Raw genomic sequence first — 22,041 nt, forward strand, 5'->3', positions numbered from 1 at the left:
GATTCTATAATTTACTAAAGAAACAAATTTTAATGGCTTTGGTCTCTGATCTATTATGTTAATAGGAGACAAAGGCAGTATCAGGAAATAAACTAATACTTAGTGGGAACCTGGTGTCAAGTACTGGGGCTAGACTTTTTACATACAGTAAATTAATGCACTGATACAACCACCTTATGAAGTAAGCAGACTCTCTACAAAAGAGGAAGTGAGGCTCAAAGACGTTAACTGATTTTTCCAGGATCACACAGCTACTAAGTTAAAGAGAGTATTTGGACCCAGGTTTGAATTCAAAGTGCATGTTCTTTCTGTATGTGCTGCTTCCTACTAAAATCTACAAATAGCTCCCCAATAGTCAACTGTATTAACCTTTTCTCAAACTAAAATATCTTTGGCCAGAACTACTGAAAAGGAGGAAAAGTAAATTATTTTATGGCCACTTTTCTATTCTTATTAGCTATATATGTTCAAAATACAACAAAATGTTGTGTGTGACAGAGTAATGGAGAAAATAAAGGAAGTGAATAATCTGCCATTGACTACATGACAACACTGCTTGTGGACATTTTATTCACTTTAAAATAAATATTGTGCTGTAAAAGTGTCTAGAACTAAAATCTGTAGTATATAGTAGGCAAGTACAAAGGATAACCAGCATAGTGTTTTGTTAAAGTAAACCATTCTAAGTCAAAGGAGAAGAATCACTGATGTCTACACCAGATACATACTTCGGTGGAAAACACACTCATATCAAGGAGAAACAAACAGATAAAAGTTCTGAGAGAGAGGCATCTCTTACAAATAAGAGTTTCTTGAGACTAACAGAGGTGAAGACAACTTACACGTGAGGCTCTACTATGTGCCCAGTTTCTAGTTTAATACCTGGTAGAGAGCAGCTAAAGAAAAATTTGTTGAAAGGATCTCAGGCACTAGAATTTACATATTTTACATGGTCTCTCATTTAAGCAACCTCCTATCAATTTCCTTCTTCATTATCTTTATTTCATTAGTTATATATACTATAATTTACATAATAAATCTATTATTTATAAACTTTCAGTGGGTATAACAATTATGATATTTCATTAGGATGAACTCTAAATTGCTTGGATGAGATTTATTTTGGAATCACATTATCCAAGCAAAGAAAAACACAATCAGTTCATAAGACACAACAAAAATGAAAAAAGTGAGACAAATGTCTGCCTTAGAAGTTTATCAATAACCTCTTATATACACATATATATTCACAAAGTGGTTGAGAGTCCTTTTATATGATCCTTTAGATGAGGTCCAATGGCGGAGAACTCTGTAATGAGACACACAGTCAGAGAGAAATCATCATGACTTTCAATGATCTTTTCTTTCCCCGAACTTTATTATCCTTTAGTTGGGGAGAGAAAGAAGTCCATTTTCATCTGCTGTATCTAAGATTTTACAGATCACTGGAGATTCAACCTAAAGAACAACAATGATAAAACCATTAAAAGTTGCTAAGCTGAATACTTTCTTCAGTATTATTCTGATGAATGAATACATGTATATAAATTTGTTAAATGTATACGAGTCCTTGTTTTGGATAAACCATCCAACGTTATTTCTACCCATTGAGCTTCTTAGGCCCTTGAGAGGATTCTTGGCAGATGGCAGCATAGGAGGATCCTGAGCTTGCCTCGTCCCATGGGCACAACAAACCTACAACTACTTGTGGAACAATTTCCTGTGAGTGAGATCTGGAAACTGGATGAAAAGAACCTCCACAACAAAGGACAACACAGAGAAGGGAAGAAGAGTCAGAGATACAGTCCTGCTGAGGGAAAAAAACCACACCCTAGCCTCAGTGCTTCACGATCAGGAGTGATCTCAAAGGTATGGAGCTTTTCCTGGAGGAGCGGGAGATTTGAGCTCCACATTTGGCACCCCAGCCTTTAGATCCAGCACAAGAGAGATGAGACCTCAAAACACCTGGCTTTGAAAACCAACTGGGAATATGCCCAGGAGAACTACAGAACTTCAGGGACAGGAAAACGTGCTCTTAGAGGGCCCATGCACAGACTTACCTGATCTGGAAACCAGCACAAGAACACCAGATAAGTGCATAGTTCATTGGTAAAAGAGACTTATAAGCTTGGAACACATTCCGGAGAGGCAAGAGATGGCCTGTCCCCACACCCCCCAGGGACTGAGACATTGGCAGCAGCCATTTTTGTGACCTACTTGAGCCTTGCTTACACAGACGCTGGCAGGCGCCATTTGGAATCCTCCCTTTAGCCTGCTGGTGCAGGGACCAGCCCTGCCCACCAGCATACCTCAGAAAGGCACACCCCCGGGCCAAACAGCCAGCTCACGCTGGGGGCCTGCCCTGCCCACTAGCATACCCAAGGAAACTGTGTACTGCCTGGCTGTATAGCTAGCCTGTGCCTGAGGCCTGCCCTGCCCAAGAGCGAGCTAGCAATAGCCGCACTGCTGGGCCACAAACCCAGCCGCACTGTGGGCCAGTCCGGTGTGCCCACGGCAACAGCAGCCCCACCACAACAGAAGGGCACATGCAGCTCACACAGGGGACATCCTGGAGCATTTGGCACGGGTGATGAGAGGGAGCATGCTGCTGGGCTCCATAAGACAACTCCTACATAAGACCACATTTCCAAGATCGGGAGACATAGCTGATCTACCTAATACGTAGAAATAAACATAGAGAAGTAGGCAAAATGAGGAGACAAAGGAATATGTTCCAGATAAAAGAACAGGACAAATCCTCAGAAAAAGAACTAAACAAAACAGAGATAAACAATCTACCTGATAAAGAATATAAACTAATGGTCATAAAGATGCGCACAGGGGCTGGCCTGGTAGCATAGCGGTTAAGCATGTATGCTCTGCTGCAGCAGCCCGGGGTTCAGATCCTGGGCCTGCACCGATGCACCACTTGTCAAGCCATGCTGTGTCGGTGTCCCATATAAAGTGGAGGAAGATGGGCATGATGTTAGCCCAGGGCCAATCTTCCTCAGCAAAAAGAGGAGGATTGGTGACAGATGTTAGCTCAGGGCTAATCTTCCTCACCAAAAAAAAAAAAAAAAGATGCTCACAGAACTCAGGAGAAGAACAGAGGAACACAGTGAGAACTTCAACAAAGAATTAGAAAATACAAAAAAGAACCAATCAGAGCTGAAGAATCAATATCAGAGTAGATGATACAGAAGAATGGATCAGCGATCTGGACAACAAAGTAGAGGAAATCACCCAAGCTTAAAAGAAAAAAGAAAAAAAAATTAAAAAGAACAAGGACAGTTTAAGGGACCTCTGGGACAACGTCAAGCATACTAACATTTGCTTTATAGAGGTCCCAGAAGGAGAAGCAAGAAACAAAGGAGCAGGGAACTTATTTGAAGAAATAATAGCTGAAAATTCCCTAACCTGAGGGGAAACAGACATCCAGGTACAGGAAGCACAGAGAGCACCAAATAAGATGAACCCAAAGAGGCCCATACCATGACACGTTATAATTAAAATGTCAAGAATTAAAGATGAAGAGAGAATCTTACAAATTGAGCTTTTTTAAAAAATTTTTATTTATTTATTTTTTTCCCCCAAAGCCCCAGTAGATAGTTGTATGTCATAGCTGCACATCCTTCTAGTTGCTGTATGTGGGATGTGGCCTCAGTATGGCCAGAGAAGTGGTGCATCGGTGTGCGCCCGGGATCCGAACCCAGGCCGCCAGCAGCAAAGCGCATGCACTTAACCTCTAAGCCACGGGGCCGGCCCTTTAAAAAACAATTTCTAGTCATCCATATAAAATACTAGATAGGCAGAGAAGATATTTTTATCTCCAAGTAAAAGAGGTGACAGAGAAAAGGAGTAAAGGACAAGAATAACAGAGGAATATACAACTAGGTCTTCTACAACAAAATATAGAGGATTACGGCAAAATAATCAGTTGTACAATTCAAGAAAAAGGCAAAGAAAAATGTAACGCAAAGATGGGCCAGGTGTTGAAATTATCAGATGTTAAGATAATTATAATAAATATAATGGAGGAAATAGTGGTAAAGGTAGATAACATGTGTGAATAGAAGGGGAATTTTAGCAGAGAAAAGGAAACCATAAAAAAAGAACTAAATGGAAATGTTAGAAATGAAAAATATATCAGACAAATTCATTCAATGAGCTGTATAGAACATAGACAAAAGAATCAATGAACTTGCAGACAGTTCAACAGAAATGACTCAAACTGAAACAAAGACAAAAAAATTAGAATAAAAGAAAAAGTATCTGAGATTTTGGGACAACTTCAAACTAACATGTTTAACTGGAGTCCCAGAAATAGAGAGGAAAAGAGTGGGGCAGAAGAAATCTTTGAGGAGATAATGGCCAAAATTTTTTCAAAATTGATGAATTATATCAACCCACAAATCCAAGAAGCTCAGTGAATTCCAACCAGGATAAATACAAAGAAAACCACCCTTAGGCATTACATAATCAAAGGTAGAACCAAAAAGTTTCTAGAAGGAAATACAGGATAATATCTTTGTGACTTTGGGGTAGCAGAATTTCTCAGAACAAAAAAAACCATTAGCCATAAAAGGGAAAAAAAATCAATAAAATAACTTCATCAAATAAATTTTTGCTTATCAAAAGACATTAAGAAAATGAACAGGGCCGGCCCCGTGGCTTAGCGGTTAAGTGCGTGCGCTCCGCTGCTGGCGGCCCGGGTTCGGATCCCGGGCGCGCACCGACGCACCACTTCTCCGGCCATGCTGAGGCCGTGTCCCACATACAGCAACTAGAAGGATGTGCAACTATGACATACAACTATCTACTGGGGCTTTGGGGGGAAAATAAATAAAATATTTATTAAAAAAAAAAAGAAAATGAACAGGCAAGCCACAGGCTGGGGAAAAAATGTGTAATATAATTACAAAGAACTCATATCCAGAATATATTTGAACTCCTAGAAATAAGAAGACAACAACAATAAAAGTGGGCCAAAGACTGACCAAGACTCTCGCCTTGACCAAACCAGTCAGGCTCCCCTGAGCCCTCTTTGAGTCCTTGGACCCTGTTTTGGGTCTGTTGAGTCCAGCTGCAGCAAGAATCTTGATATGTCAGTTTAGAGAGAATCCCACAACTCAATATCTAATCACCCTCAATATCTAATCACTCTCCATATCTGATCAAATTCCTCATGTCTCACCTTTTGATATCTGATCATGGTGACCTGCCTTCAGCAATAATCCTGTTAAGTCAGTTCAGCAAGAATCCTCTACCCTTGTTGTCTCCTCTCAGTAATTTTCCATCCATTGACCACCCTCACCCCCCCATTCTGCTTGCTGGCTATACATCTCCAGCTGTCTTTGCTGTGTTTGGAGTTGAGCTGGACCTCTCTCCCCTATTGTGACAGACTTGACACCTATTGCAATAAAGTCTTCCTCATGGTTTTAATAAGTGTCATAACAGTTTTTTCTTCAAAAAGACTTGGCTAGACATTTCACAAAAGAAGATACATGAATAAATACATGAAAAGGTGTTCAACACCATTTTTCATATGGCAAATACAAATTACAACTGCTAAAATAAAAAAGACTGACAATACTAAATGTTACTGAGGATGTGGAGCAACTGGACTCTCATACACTGCTGGTAGGAGTATAAAATGGTACAACTACTGGGAGAACTGTTTGGTAAAAGTTAAACATATATCTAATCTATGATTCAGCAATTCCACTCTTAGGCACTTACCCAATATGACCATGAAAAGACTTGTGGAAAAAAACATTCACAGCAGCCTTACTCATGTAATCAAAAATGAGAAACAACCCAAATGTCCATCTACAGAAGAATGAATAAGCAAATCTGGTATACTTATACAAAAGAATACTATTTAGTAGTAAAAAGAGAACGAAGTACATGCAACAACATCGGTAAGTCTGAAAAACATGCTGAGTCAAAGAGGCCAGGTATAAAAAATTATATACCCTATGATTCCATTCATATGGAATCAAAAAAGAAGCAAAACTGATCTATGGTGTTAGAAATCAGAAAGGGGTACTTTTAGGGGTTGAGGGGTATTGGCAGGAAAGGAGTATAAAAAATTTTTCTGCAGTGATAGATACTTTGTTTTGGGTGATAGTTACATGCGTATATAAAATTGTCAAAACTCACCAATTCAACACTTAAGGTCTTTGCATTTTATGTAAATTATATCTCAATAAAAAAAGATGTCAGTTTTTACAAAGGTAGTATGGGGGCTATATTAAATTTTGGAGGCCACTGAAGGTCCTTTCTAGACTTAAAGCTAAAAATTAAAAGATGGCCCCAAACTAATTCCTGAGTACTATTTTTTTTTTACTTACCCCAAGGATATATTGACAGGAGTGAGGCTCTAGCATATATACAGTAACGGCATGAGGAGAATCTGATTCTTTACATCTAAAACAGAGAGTACTTTAAGGCACTGCCCAAACCATACAAAATTATTTTTGTTTTCCTCTTAAACTATAAAAATCCGATGTAAGTGGCCCTGTATAATTTAATAATCAAAATAATATAATTTAATAATAATTATTATACATAACATTATAAGTGACATAATTATATTATTAAAATTATAGTAATTTTAAATATTTTAGAATAAAATAATTTTATGACAATAAATTATTACAAGTAAATTTAATTATTTATAAGTATATTTTAGATTTGCATAAACTTTTTTCCATAGGAAGCAGATTAAAGAGAAAGGTATATAGCACAATGGTCCAACTTACTTTAGTTTTACAGTCACCTGTCTTGGTTTGTCAGTTATATCACAAATATCTCCATTCCCATAAAAATGTGACACCATCCTGAATCAGAGAAACACACAAGCTCTATTAAATTAAAAAAACCTCACTAATTCACAGTAAGTGTAATGAGTATGGTGAGAAAATAATTTGAGGAGTCAGTTTTGCATTAGTTAAAAAAAATCTGACTATAGACTATACTTTAAAAATACATATTTTTAGGGATATGTCACAGAGAAAGTCTTTCAGATTCTCTAAAGAGAATATAAAGTTGTGATACTTCATAGTGGTTTAATTGTTAAGAATGATCTTCAACTTGCATATTATTTATTTGTATACAGATAGTTAAGGTTAAATTGCTTTTAAAAGAGTTTTCTTTTCAAGTTAACCATTTCACCAGCCCTGTATATTGTTTGCTTTGTGGAACAGTTTTCCCTTCTTCCCGTCCTTTATCCAGCTCCACCAATTAAAATACGGTACTACAGGTGTACAACAGTAAAGCCTAGGCTATAAATTCCAAATGAGCAGGATCCAAAGAAAAGCTTTAGTTTCACTAGCCCCATACTCTTGTGCTTCAACATTTGTTGCACATGATACCATGAACTATTTTTACATGAAACGTATACAAACTTCAGAAAAATCCATCTGTTTAGCATATTCTAATACTTAAATGCCTTATCTCTTAATTTTGCTAATTTTGATTTTGGTCAGCCCAAGAAGTCAGCACATTCTGAAAACAAAGTCTCTCAATACCATCTGCGCTAGGAAGGACAAAGTTAACACCTGAGAATGAAAATGAATGAATAACTTAAAATTCACTGGGCAACAGACGACAAGAAAAGCTAAAGCTTAGTTATTTTTGGGAAACAAGAGATTCATCTACTTCTGCTAAAACAAGATATACCTATATAGCCCAAGAGAGATGTGAGGTTGTTTTTCAAAAAGCCACCGATAAACTGTTTTCAACCATTACCTCACAAAGGTTAAGTAACAAAGAGAAATGCTAGAGTATATTTAAATAGAATTAAATAACTTAGGGTGAAAGGGATGAACATGATGTAATCTATGCAGAAATAGCAGTATAATGATGTACACCTGAAATTCATACAATGTTATAAACCAATGTTACCTCAATAAAAAAAAATTAAATAACTTAGAGAGGTAAAGATTACAAATGAATAAGGCAAATGCTTTATAACAGTCTCAGACTTAATACCTGGAATTGAGCCACTGTTACGGATACCACCACCACTCTCATTACCACACCACCACCACTGTTAAAGGCAACAGCCAAAGTTTATGGCATGCTATTGCCAGGCACTATGCTTTACGTGAATTACCTCATTTAACTGTCACAACAATCCCATGAGGCAAATACCACTAGACAAGAAAAGTGAGGCTTAAGATTATGTAATTTGCCCAAGGTAGTAAGTGAAGAGCTAGCATTTGAATTCAGGGTGTCCAACTTCAGAGACTGCGGTCTTAACTATTACACTATGTTGTTTCCCCGTGAAAAAAAAACTACCCTAAAAGATGTCCCTGAAAATAACTGACCAGAGATTTTACTTAAGTACTTAAATTTTATGTTTTTCAATATTCTGAGTTTTAAATATTCTACTAATCAGATCCAAAGGCAAAAAACGTTAATCTTTACCTGACTGTCTGGGTACCATCGTCTTGAAGGTGATAAGCTCTAGCAGTATTCTTCTTAGCCCATTCAATATGCTCTTCTTGGTTCCATGTCCCCACAACCACAGAGGTTTTCCCACTATCCTTGTCCTAATATATGAAAAAATATTTGTGATAATGTATGCTTGACATCATCAAGTAGATATTTATGCTGATGGCCTATACGCTACAGTCCTTATCTTCATCTGCACACTGAATATCTATGTGTAGATGTAATAATGTTAGCCAAACTCGACGAGTAGAAATTTGAGCTCATCTTCTTCTTTACTCCTTGCTTCTCTGCACAATGAAACTATCTTCTAGTCAGGCTAGCTCCAGATGTAGTTATTTTTGACTCTTCTATTTCCTTCCTCTCCTATACCTGCCTCCTATATCCCTGGACATGTTCTCGGCTTCAGCCTCTTCCTCTACATTTCTCTTGCCAACATCTCACCCCCCAACCATGAGTTTAATCTTGCACATCTACATAATACAACCACATACTACTGTGATTTCTTTTTTTTTTTTTTTTTGGTGAGGAAGATTGGCCCTAACATCTGTTGCCAATCTTCCTCTATTTTTGTAAGTGGGATGCCACCACAGCATGGCTTGATGAGCAGTGTGTAGGTGTGCGCTTGGGATCTGAACCTGCGAACCCTGGGCTGCTGAAGTGAAGCATGCGAACTTAACCACTATGCCACCAGGCTGGCCCCCTAATACTGTGATTCTTATTGAAATCTCTGGCCCTATGTCTTACCCCGCAACCACATTGAGCCTATCTTCATCCTACTTCTACTCTTTCAAATGCAAACCTTCAAGTTATACTAGTCTTCACAATACCCATTTGACACCAGGCTTGTTTCTGTATCAAGACTGTCTATTCAGAAACCCCCTTCCCATTCTGCTTTTATTTTTTTTTTTTAAACTTTAACTATACACTCTCTTATTTGTGGACTTCCTTCTTTTTCCTTTCCCTCCCCTCCCTTCCTTCCTGTCTTCCTTTCCTTCTTCATATTTTATGCCAGGCACCATGCTGGGCACTAATATACATTTGATTAGTAGAATTAAAAATCCTTACAGTGGCAAACAAGACAGGCACGGCCAGTGCCCCCATGGAGGTTTATTGCCTAGCGGAAGAGAGAGCCATTACCATCCTTCTAGCAACTGGACTATAAGTTCTAGATAGACAGGGATTAGAACTGCAGAGTGTAGTGTTTAAGAGGTTGGATGTGGAGCAAAACTGCCTGGGTTTGAATTCTAGTTTCACCATTTACTACCTATGTGATTTTAGGCAAGTTACTAAATCTTTGCTTCTGTTTCCTCATCTTGGAATAACAATACTCACCTCTTAGGGTTGTTATGAGCATTAAATGAGTTAATATGTGTAAAGTACTGAAAACAGTGCCTAGTATACAGTGAGCACTATATTTGTTAGCTACTATTATTTTTATATTTCCCAAAGCTCCTAGCAGAGTCTCCCAGAAAGTTCTAGGTTATATGACTTTGTCCAAAATAAGTTTGATAAAACCTAGTGTTGGGAAGTGTATGGGAAAACAGCCATTGTTAATGGAAACGTAAATGGGTCCAACCCTTTGGAAGACAACTCTTCAGTATGCACATACTTTGACCTAGCAAGTATATTGCTAGAAATGTGCCCTATGAATATACCTGCAGAAGTTCACCAATGGAACTATTTAAAAATGCTTACTAAGATGCTACTGCAGCAAAAACTGGAAAACAACTTAAAGGTTCATCAGTAGAGGTCTGGCTAAAAACATTTTGGGTATAGACATAATCCTCTGTACCCGCTGAAAAGAATGAGATCAGTTTTTGCTGACATGGGAAGATCTCCAAAATATTAAGTGAAAAGAACAAGGACAGAGCAGTGCACTGAGTAGATTCCTTTTGTATAAATAAAAAGGTTATACCAATATTTACATATATGCATTTTTTTTCTCGTGGAGGGTTAACTAAGAAAACGTTAACAGCAGTAACTTTTGGGAAATAGGATAATGGTGAAAGAGAATTTTATTTTTCATTCTAAATTTCTGGCATATATTCCTTTAATTGAAAAAAAAAGCCACTGGGTATTAGCTGGGCTGTAGTTAGATGATACTTTTATCTTTTTTCTGTATTAATACATGTTATTAAAAATAAATAAAACATCTACAAAGCAGCAAGAATAAATGGAAAGAATAGGGAAAGAACAGTGAAATGGAACATCTCAGGTTTAAGTAAAGAGAAAAATGTCCTACTTTACAGATGCCTCATAAATTTGGAATGATTCAACTGTGGAAAGTGAGTTTATGATCTTTCCTGGTATGATGCAGGTTGGAATTTAAGATTGGCTCAAAACATCTCAAGAGGGCAAATATAGTATTTTCTAATTACTAGTTATTATTTTGGGGAATAAAAAGAGTCTTTTAAAACAGCCAGGTCAATATTTATTAATGTTTGTCTCCAATGTCTAGCAGTTTACTTTACCAAGCAAAGCACAACTGTGACAAGTAAAATTATTGGGGCCTGAACTTCAGAATTTAAGCAGCTTGGCTCAAGTGTGGGAGAATATGCCCTCTGATTTATGAAATTATAAATAAAAGGAAGAATAAAGAGCCAGTATGTGTAATCTTAAAACTTATTTTAAACGTAGATGATATGGTACATTCTTTTAGCTGAAAAACTTGCAGTATTTACCCTATTTTACTAACTCTAGTAATAACGGGCTATCTTCATTCACTTAATTTAAAGATGAATTATAATGGCTAATTTCTCAGTCAAAGCTAAAGAAGTTAGTCACAATAGCTTATTATTCTTCCAGGCTCATAGTAATACAAGAATCTGAGTAGTTAATAAACAATGTTACTTTAAGGTAACCGATTTAGTTAATACCAAGTTTTCCATTTTCCAAGAGTTAGAGATAATTTGATGAGTATTTCTGTATAAAAATTATCTCATAATTACAAGTAACACAAACCCCCTCTTTTTTTCCACAAAAGATTTTTAAAACTGTAATCCATCTAGTGGTGGAATGATATAAATGCTGTTCTATACCTCATGGTATTGATGTACGTGTTTGCCATAGCAGAACTCATATTTCCACCAACCAACACCCTGCAGGAAAGGAAAGAGATCAAGTTACGTATAGAGAAAGGGGAATTGGGGCCTTTCTCAATATTGCCACACGACAGTGATAGAAATATATATAATTAAAAAAAACTGTAATAGCCATAATATGGTTAAAAATTAAAATTAAAAGTTACTGAGAAATAAAAACATAAATACAGAGAATAACTATTGTACTGTCTTGGTAAAATAAAATGAAATGAAAATTCCACTTGTAAGTGTATTTCCCACTGGAGTTATTAGTCAGGGGCAAAATTTACCTTTGTAGATGTTAACTGAAGTTTTAAATGTGACTGCTACATAACCAAAATGTAAGCTATAAAGTCATTGATGCCCTTTCTAGTAATCAACCAGAATCATACATGACTTAGTTATATATATTTTCTGTGAAGTAAAGGTCAAGTTTTAGTTTGTGAGTAAAGAGAACATAATGACTATGGATTGGATTATAGTAAGATGCACAGAGAAAATGTCCATCAGAAAGATTCCAGAATCCTGCTACTTCTCTATAGACAAAAACCTTTTTCAGTGCTAATTTATGCTCCTTGACTAAATAACACACAAGTGAAAGCTGTAAGATGAATATTTAAACAGAAGTTTCACTTCTCACCCCGTGAAAGCAGTAAGAACCGCTAAGGAACTCTTTTATGAGTTGGTCATCTGTCAATTTGGATATGTGAGTTGTTCCAACAGTGAGCATTGGCTGAGAACCAACAGCAATGGGTTTGTGAATTGCTGGAAATCTCTCTTCTTTAGTTGATTGCAAATCTTCCTAAAATTAAACATACATATGTTTAAGAGCTTCTATGCCACACTTAATTTTTCAGCTATGACTTAAATTATTATTTTTAAATTGTAAAAAATTTGGAAAATAAAAGTTGTCCACTCATTTTTAACGTGTTTTAAGAAAATGAATTTGTAACACTTAATAGATGAAGCTCTAGACAAATGTTAGTTCCATCTACCAATTTGGGGTTTGGTGGCCAACAAATAGGAATAATTTCCATTTCATATATTTTGTCTCACTACTCTTATTAAGTACTTTGCTATTTGTTAGATTTTGTGTCTCTACATTTAGTTTTGGAAAATGTGGTTACTAAGAGTAAAGGAAGGATAACAAGCAGGGTAAAGAGGAGCTGAGTGGGAGTGAATATGAATATTAGTTATAATTACTCAAATGTAGCAGGACCTAGGTTGCCCTGGAGGAACCTGCAATTTAGTAAAGGAAGACGCCAATTAATAATGGTGCAGGGAACAGTAGATGCACAGAGGTAGGGGTGATTCAAATAGACTTTGACAAAGAATTGAAACATGAAGACTTCACAAAGAGAAAACCCTTGATTAAGTCTTAAAAGACAAATAATAATTGGTGATTTATGTGAATGTCTGCATATGTATTTTGTGTCTGTGTGTGCATGTGTGTGTAAATCTGAGGAAGAGGCAAGAGAAAAGATGCGGGGTACAGTATGATATTTAAAACTAAAGAGATAAGCAGGCACTATATGGTGGAAAACTATATAATGCTAAGAAATTTGGACATTATCTTACATATTTTAGGCAAAGATAAGGTGTGATTGGATTTTTAATTTTTTTGTGAGGAGATCAACCCTGTGCTAACATCTGCCAACCCTCCTCTTTTTTTTGCTGAGGAAGACTGGCCCTGGACTAACATCCATGCCTGTCTTCCTCCACTTTATATGGGACACTGCCACAGCATAGCTTGCCAAGCAGAGCGTCGGTGCGCGCCCGGGATCCGAACCAGCGAATCCCGGGCCGCCGCAGTGGAGCACGCGCGCACTTAACCGCTTGCGCCACCGGGCCGGCCCCTGTGTGATCAGATTTTTAAGTAATTACTTTAGCAGTGGCAGGGAAAAAGGAAAAGTAAGAATAAATCTGGAGGTGGGGGGCCAAGTTAGGAGCTGTAGTAACCCAGGCCAGGGATGAAGAGAATCTAAAGCAAGGGGTGACCAGAGGTGGGGTGGAGAGAAGAGGATAGTTATGAAAGAAGTTAATGAGTTAGATTCTGGTGGTGAACTGGGTATTGACAGTGAGTGGAGCCGAAATGAAGCTAGGCCAGAATTGAAGAAGTGACTGTACCACTTATAACTGAATAAAATAATATAAAAAATTAAACAGTAAAAGAGTTTCCAGTAAATGTATAGTGGGCACGATGTCTCCTTTTTCACCTACTGTAGTTGCCATTGACTAATTGGGGTTCTTCTCTTCTATTTCTGCTAGTAGGAGTCATTGGATGGTTATGCCAGAAACCAATGACCTTCTTCTCTCTCCTCCAATATTAAGGAAGAACTAAGATTGCCAAGATGGCTTCTTATTTTTTGAAAGGATCTTGAAATTTTTTTTTTTTTTGTGAGGAAGATCAGCCCCGAGCTAACATCCGTGCTAATCCTACTCTTTTTGCTGAGGAAGACCGGCTCTGAGCTAACATCTATTGCCAATCCTCCTCCTTTGTTTTCCCCCAAAGCCCCAGCAGATAGTTGTACGTCATAGTTGCACATCCTTCTAGTTGCTGTATGTGGGACGCGGCCTCAGCATAGCCGGAGAAGCGATGCGTCGGTGCGCGCCCGGGATCCGAACCCGGGCCGCCAGTAGCTAAGCGTGCGCACTTAACCACTAAGCCACAGGGCCGGCCCAGGATCTTGAATTTTATGTATAACTCTTTCTACATTTAGAGCCGACTATGCTCCTGGCACTATTTTAAGTGCTGAGTATTAAAAATGAAGTAGCCACAGTCACTGCTCCTAGGGAGCTAAGGTCTAAGAGACTCAACAAATTACTTATAATACATGAGATGTATAGTAAGGTTAGTGAAGAAAAACAATAATACTGCATAGTGAAACCTCCAGCTGAGATAAAAAGAAGAGATAAAAAGAATAGAAGCATGACCGTTTATTATGGCTGCTTGTGGACAGGACCTTTACTGTCATTTTTAAGGAAAATTGTTCCAATAAAAGCAAGATGATAGTAGTTTTTGTAGTAGAGTTTGGAAATTCATAAAATGGACTCCTAATAGTCCAATAACCTCCACATTAATGTAATACAATTACACAGGCAGAACATCAAACCAAAATTCTGATTGCCAGATTTATATTTTTGTTTAAAAAATAAAAAAATTCTTTATCTTTTTAGTAAAGCTTGATCCACACTTAAAAGGCAAACCATATGCCAAATATCAATTTTTAAAAGAAAAGTTATGTGTAATAAACTAGATTTATATAAAAAAGATTCTGAAATAAAGATGATTAGTTTTAAGTAACTATTCATCCTACAGTAGCATTACCTAAGATTTTCATATAAAACATGTACTCTAAAGATCTTAAGTATTTTAAAAGCCTTATCATCTGTAGCTTTTTAAAAATAATTTTTCTCAACTGGCAGATTAAACACATTAATTAAAGAAAAGTAAACTGGCACTTCTTCCTTGAAGAGTAATTAAAATTGGGATTTGAGAAGCATTTTGATGGAGCTGCCTTTAAGTACCTGTCAGTATTTAAATCACTATCAATCAAGGAAAAGACCAGAAGAGAATTCCATCTCCAATCTTTTAATACAGCACTTCAAATCAAATGCAGATTAATGTTAAGATAATTTTCCCTCCTATCAGAATGGTGGTGTTCACTACATCCACAAAGAGCCCAGCAATATTTTTGCAGTACGTACTCAAGAGGAAGGGGATAAAACAGGCTGTGCAGCTAAATGTTAGTTAATTAAACCACGGTTAAGTATCTACAGCATAGTAGGTATCATGCAAGGAGCTGGAAACCCCAAAGTGATAAAAGCATAGTTTATTCTCCTTGCATTTTAATGTAAGAACCATAGGAAAAATAACCAATTTTAGCCACATAAGTGCTATAATAAAGGATTGAATAAAATACAAGACCACAGAAGAGGAAATATTAATCTCTCTTTCTGGGGTAATCCATTAGAAGTCCTGGCTCACTTACAAAGGAAATGACACTGGAAGCTCATCTTCAAGCATAAGTAGAAGTTTATCAGGTGTAGAGGAGAGAGGGGAGAAGGCAACAGAAGAGGAAAAACAGTATATCCAAATGCAAGGAGGTTGGAAAGAAAGTGGTACTTTTAGGAAATTCTAAGTTGTTCAAAATAGCTGAGATAAAGGGAATGGTGACAGGAGATGAAGCTGAAGTCAGATCACAAAGGGGCTTATATTCCCCTTTGATAAAATCATTGTATGAGCAAGGATTTTATCCTGAGGTATAGATTATGTTAACTACCAAAGGATTAAACACACAATCAAATTTTCATTTCAGAAAGAGCATTTTATCAGCTGTGTGGGAAGGATTAGAAAGGGGATGTGTGAGGGGACTAGTTTCTGGTCCTAGGAAATAATGAGGTCTTGAACTAATGATAGGACAGATTTGAAAAGCATTTAGCATATAACACTGATAGCTCTTAGTGAGTGATTAGAATTAGAGATGAATTAAGAAGTAGGAAAGAAAAGTGACTTAGGTTTCAGACTTGGACAACTGGGTAGAGCACAGCGTTTTAAATGCAGTAAGAAAGACAAGAAAAGGGTCAGTCCGATGAGCCTGAGATTAGGACGTCAAACTTTAAAATACTATGAAACCATGAGTCTAAGAAAATGCTAAAATAGTTTCTGAGAAGAGCTAGAATAAGGAGAAGAATTAAAATTAATTAAAAGCACTGGAATTTAAAATTTTGAGTCAGGAAAATAAATTACTATTACTATATTACAGAAATCATTAAAATATTGGTATTTGCTTTGAAATTTGGAAAAGGAAGCACTGAGAAAATACCATTAGATAATTCTCATACCTCTTTATTTCTCCTAAAAGGTACCCTTAGTATTTCTTCCTGCTGTTCCAACTGTCTCAGGGTGAGGGGTTTAAATGGTGATCCTGGCAGTGACTGGCAAAATATGTCATTCACAGGAGATGCTCTGAATCTGTTCAGTAAGAACAAGGCATTAAAGCTAAGCATACAACACTTTAAAGCATGTGTGCATTTCATGTTTAAAATATTAAATCCACATCCTACCTATATTTAGGATGATTGCACAAGAGTGGTGTCAAAATGACAACTTCATATTCACAAGTTGTAACTTCAGCTACTGAAAGAATTTCATGCTTAGATTCAGGATGACATATGTACATCACAGTACTTGATCTGGGCCGGTTCTGTTTCAAACTACAAGGTGTACCATTTCCCATTCCCACAGGATAGTAGGGTGTCATCTGACCTTCGATATTTTTAGTGGGAATCTTAAAAAAAGAGTATAAGACAGACTTTTCATTAGAAATGGAGGTGAGGTGAGGATGGGAGAAACGATTATTCTGAAAGGAAGAAAACTACATTTTATTTATAAACTGAAAGGTAACATTTCTGTATTTTCTGTAGGTTCTCCCTCTAATATTCTTTTGATTAATAAATTCTTATTTGAGCAAATACATATTTTCAGAGCTAGTTTAATACAGCAAAAAAGAAAATTTTTATTTGGTGCTAAAATTAAGATGTTAAGTAAATGTACCTTTATATAAAAGGCTATGGTATCACAATTAATATTATTTATTTTCAACAGTTCTAAAGAAACTGACTATGATAGAATACAGGAACTTACTGGTCAGAGCTTTTTTCACTAAACTCTCAGTGAATGGCTGTGTTAGAGCTTAGGTTCTAGAGGTCTGAAGTTTGATTTGTCAAAAAGTGGGGCTACACAGTAAAACATTATCTTCTAAGACAGGAATCTAAATAATGTACTGGTTCATCAATCTGCTTACTCTTCTTCCCTGTTATTAATATTAACAGACATACTTTTCAGCATATAAATTCCTGTATAAATCTATTCAAGGCCAGCAAAAGACAAATGAAGAAATTTTCATGGAATAGGGGAATAAAGGAGATCACTTCAGAAGACAAGGATTACTAAGGAGTTAGCTCCCGTAGTTTTATCTACATAAACACAAGAAAAATCTTACGTAAAGGCTTTAAAAAGATTCTGTTAATAACATCTTCAAGAAAGCTCTTTGGAGGCAGGGAGCTCATCTTGTATCCCTTTGGTACCCTGTCAGTGCCATGTCCAAAATAGGCAATAAATAAATGTTTCCAGGTAAAAATATTTTAAGATTTTTTCTATGCTATTTTCATGCTAGGTTCTGGAATTGGAAAATCCTGGGTTCAAATCCAAGCTTTGAATTTACTAGCTTTATGACTGACCAAATTTCAATTTTTGTCATTTGTAAAAGTAGAATAATAATACATGCTCAAAGGTTGTGGGGAGAATCAAGCACTACCTGTTGTTACATGCCTGGCACAGTATTTGGCTTATAAACTGGGGCTCAATAAATGTAAGTTTTCTTCTCTTACCCTTTTCTTCCTCTTCCTTTATCATTTCACACTATGAATTCCATCTTGCTATCCTCCAGAGCCACAGTAAATAAATATTTTATCTCAAAAGTAGTCTGTAAAACTGAAATCTTTTAAACTAGCAATGCTATGTATGTCTATGCTCAGCTTATCAACTCCCCCCAAAGTCACCCTTTTAAATTATAGGAATGTCTTTTAAGTAATTTTTAAGGCCTTTTGCCATTTCACTTTACTTCCCATAAAAGTATCATTTTTTTAATTTTTAAATGGGACTTTTTTTTTTTTTAAATTTTATTTATTTATTTATTCCCCCAAAGCCCCAGCAGATAGTTGTATGTCATAGCTGCACATCCTTCTAGTTGCTGTATGTGGGACGTGGCCTCAGCATGGCTGGAGAAGCGGTGCGTCGGTGCGCGCCTGGGACCCGAACCTGGGCCGCCAGCAGCGGAGCGCGAGCACTTAACTGCTAAGCCACGGGGCCGGCCCAAAAAGTATCATTTTGATATGGAACCATTTATAGAACTATCCTCTATCAATAAGTTATTTAAACTCTATGTAAATTCTTAGGATTCAGAAAGCATTCCTTGAACTACATGGGCATTTAAAAATTGTTACTAGGCATCCTAAAGAATCATTCTTTTTAAACAATCCTAGTTTTAAGTCATCAATTATGCATACACATTCAATAAAGATTTATAAAGCATACACATTGCGTCTGGCACTCTGCTTTGCACTGCTGAGTAAAAAGAGAAAAGACAGTCCCTGCTTTTAAGACGCTTGCAGTCTGGTAGCTTGTTATTTACATACATAGTTTATCTGCTGTACCCACAGGAGAAAGGAACCAAACAACAGAAAAAATGCAAAAGCTCTTATTATAATCGTTTCTAAAGTTAAATAGAGGGAACCACTGCTAAGCATGGAAGTGATATAATGCTATTATAGAAACTTTCCCAGACACATCTTTGGTAGATTCATTTATTTTTCTATGATCTTAAAAGTAAATAAAAGGATCGCAGTGTAACTTTTCTCAGAAAAACCTAACATACTGCAAATTTTCTTTGACTCAATCCTTTGAGGTATTTGATAGTTAAAGTAACACATGGCTATATTCTGTCAATTAAGTTGTATAAATACATGTCTCACTAACAATAGATGTTAGGAGTGGAAAATTCAACATTTGTCACTTGCCTCTTTTGATTTTTCTTTTTCTTCTGCTTCTTGTTCTGTGGAATAATATAAGAGCAAGGTAAGTGTAAAGAATGACCAGTGACTTATATGTAAGACACAAATGACTAAGTTTTCAACCAACTTTGTAACCTTAAACTTCTTCCTAAAGAAGACTCAAACATACATGTAATTTTTATCTTACTACTTTTACCTAGTTTCCTTGAAATGGTTTTGTTTGAAAAAACAGTCATATTTAATCTTTATACCCTTACCTAGGAAATACTCTACTTGAGGCATAATACTGTCCACAACAGTTTTCTTTAGAAGTATTTTTATCTCAGTGAAAAGTTTAATATTAAATTAGTTGACCAATTTGATATCAGATTAATAAAAATATTTCACAATTTGAGAGATACATATACATGTCTATTTCCATATATAAAAACTTTGCTTAAACCAAGCAAAAGACTAATACTATATAAACATAACACTAACATGTATATCTTACCAGATTTAAAAAAACTTATTAATAGGTAGAAAAAAAAAGCATGTTTGTTAAAGCAAAAAATAACAAAAAGATCTCTTTGAAAGGGGCCAGCCGGGTGGCATAGTGGTTAAGTGCTTGAGCTCCGCTTCAGTGGCCTGGGGCTCACAGGTTTGGATCCCGGTGAGCACTGACGCACCGCTCATTGAGCCATGCTGTGGCAGTGTCCCATATAAAGTAGAGGAAGATGGGCACAGATGTTAGCTCCGGGCCAATTTTCCTCAGAAAAAAAAAAAAAAAAAAAAAAGAGGAGGATTGGCATCAGATGTTAGCTCAGGGCCGATCTTCCTCACAAGAAAAAAAAAAACTCTTTAAAAAAGTTTTCTAAGGGATTGTTCAGAAATTTATTTCAGTGTTTTAAAATACAGTCTCCAGGAAAATCTTTTAAATTCCAATTTGAACATACATTTCAAACCAAATTCCAGCATTACTATCAAACCATTTTGTAGAAACAAACCTTTTTCAGATAGAAGGTTCTTAGCCAACATATTCCCAAGGTAGTATTCGTGAATATTTACTTTCTATATTTAAAAATAAGATAAAAATATAGTAAGTATTTTGCAAACACATTTTTCAAGAATACAACTTTAAAACCATCAATCTCATTACTAAAGTTCTCATTTTATAACATCCCATACTTCAAATTTAGAAGAAAAACATACCTGACCACTTTCTTTCTCTTCATGGTACTGCCGAATGTGTTTTCCATGACATACTTCATAAGTCCAATACGACTCAATCTAAGAAAGATGGATGTATTTAAATATGCAAAAGACATGTAACTCAAATTACTTTCTGATATTAAGTAGTTGAATAGATTTTCCCCAAGATTTACAGTAAGCTTTCATTAAATTATATTTATTATTATGCCTCACAAAAAAGTGAAATTTCTGAAGCCTATTCATTGTTTTTACTAATTAGCTATATGTGAAAATTCTGTGAAGGAAACAGGTCTAGAATACTCCTAGGGTCTGTAACAACGACCTGGCTTAGGGATCATTTCCTACATAGCCTAAAAAATAACAATTAGCATTTTTTTTTAAAAATGTTTTATTTATTTATTTCTTTCCCCCAAAGCCCCAGTAGATAGCTGTATGTCATAGATGCAAATCCTTCTAGTTGCTGTACGTGGGATGCGGCCTCAGCATGGCCTTAGAAGTGGTGCGTCGGTGCGCGCCTGGGATCCGAACCCGGGCCACCAGCAGCGGAGCGCGTGCACTTAACGGCTAAGCCACGGGGCCGGCATGCATTTTTTTTTTTTTTTGGGGTGAGGAAGACACCCTGAGCTAACATCTGCTGCCAATCCTCCTCCAATCTGTATGTGAGACGCCTCCACAGCATGGCTGACGAGTGGAGTAGGTCCACACCTGGGATCTGAACCCGTGAACCTGGGCTGCCAAAGCGGAGCACATGGAATTTTAACCACTACGCCACGGGGCCAGCCCCTAACAATTAGCTTTTTTTTTTAAAAAAAATTAATTAATTAATTAATTTTTTTTGTGTGTGTGAAGAAGATCAGCCCTGAGCTAACATTCATGCTAATCCTCCTCTTTTTGCTGAGGAAGACCGGCTCTGAGCTAACATCTATTGCCAATCCTCCTTTTTTTTTTTTTTGCCCCCCCAAGCCCCAGTAGATAGTTGTATGTCATAGTTGCACATCCTTCTAGTTGCTGTATGTGGGACGTGGCCTCAGCATGGCCAGAGAAGCGGTGCGTCAGTGCGTGCCCGGGATCCGAACCTAGGCCGCCAGTAGTGGAGCGCGAGCACTTAACCGCTAAGCCGCAGGGCTGGCCCACAATTAGCATTTTTTAATTAAAATTATACATAAGGAAACTTTCTTTTGATCTGAAAAACAGTCAAACCAGTTTTGTAAGTAATAGTAATTAATACTGGTATTACTGGGTGTCTGCTGTAGGTACTAAACAGGAATTTAAAGGAACAAAACACTATTAAGCATTATCTTAGATTTACAACTAACTTAAAATTTAACACAACACAATAAAGTAAAAAGAAATGAGAATTATTTCAAGGGTCTATTGGCTGCTGGAAATTCATTTTCTAGGTATCGAGTGAACATAGAATACGTACTCTGTAAGAACAACTGCTTTGTTTAAACAGTGGCTCCAGCAGCTCTCTTGGGTTAGGGCCTTTATAATCCTTTTCTTCTTCCTAAGAAAGAACTCGAGTTTAATACTTACAGTTATTCTAGAACTTTATCCAACTCTGCTGTTTGGGCATTAACACATTGGTCAAATCACAAATGCTTGGAAATAAAAGAGAAAGAAGGTCAAAAACGTTAATAAGATCCTATGGTATGCCACTTCTTTCAAAAGAATTGAAGTGTAAAATACAGAGCCATAAAATAATCTTCCATTCTTTCTTCTCTTAAAAAAAGGT

General features: G+C 36.6%; 1 protein-coding gene across 2 annotated transcripts in view; it reads right to left on the minus strand.

Annotated features, from left to right (window-relative positions):
* Positions 1-553: 553 nt before the first annotated feature.
* ERLEC1 (endoplasmic reticulum lectin 1) overlaps positions 554-22,041 on the minus strand; it is a 28,316-nt gene continuing 6,828 nt past the window's right edge. The window contains exons 3-14 of one of the 2 annotated variants that reach the window (XM_058551248.1): positions 21,733-21,813; positions 20,307-20,384; positions 20,102-20,165; positions 19,122-19,156; positions 16,608-16,831; positions 16,386-16,515; positions 12,181-12,342; positions 11,499-11,558; positions 8,434-8,558; positions 6,765-6,842; positions 6,354-6,429; positions 554-1,458 (exon numbers count right to left, since the gene is read on the minus strand). In XM_058551248.1, coding sequence (XP_058407231.1) covers positions 1,387-1,458; positions 6,354-6,429; positions 6,765-6,842; positions 8,434-8,558; positions 11,499-11,558; positions 12,181-12,342; positions 16,386-16,515; positions 16,608-16,831; positions 19,122-19,156; positions 20,102-20,165; positions 20,307-20,384; positions 21,733-21,813 — 1,185 coding nt within the window. In that variant the 3' untranslated portion in view covers positions 554-1,386. The remainder of the gene's footprint in view (positions 1,459-6,353; positions 6,430-6,764; positions 6,843-8,433; positions 8,559-11,498; positions 11,559-12,180; positions 12,343-16,385; positions 16,516-16,607; positions 16,832-19,121; positions 19,157-20,101; positions 20,166-20,306; positions 20,385-21,732; positions 21,814-22,041) is intronic. The other variant, XM_058551249.1, reaches the window with a different exon arrangement.

Source organism: Diceros bicornis, chromosome 12 (genome assembly GCF_020826845.1).
Source record: "Diceros bicornis minor isolate mBicDic1 chromosome 12, mDicBic1.mat.cur, whole genome shotgun sequence".
Classification (NCBI taxonomy): Eukaryota; Metazoa; Chordata; class Mammalia; order Perissodactyla; family Rhinocerotidae; genus Diceros; species Diceros bicornis.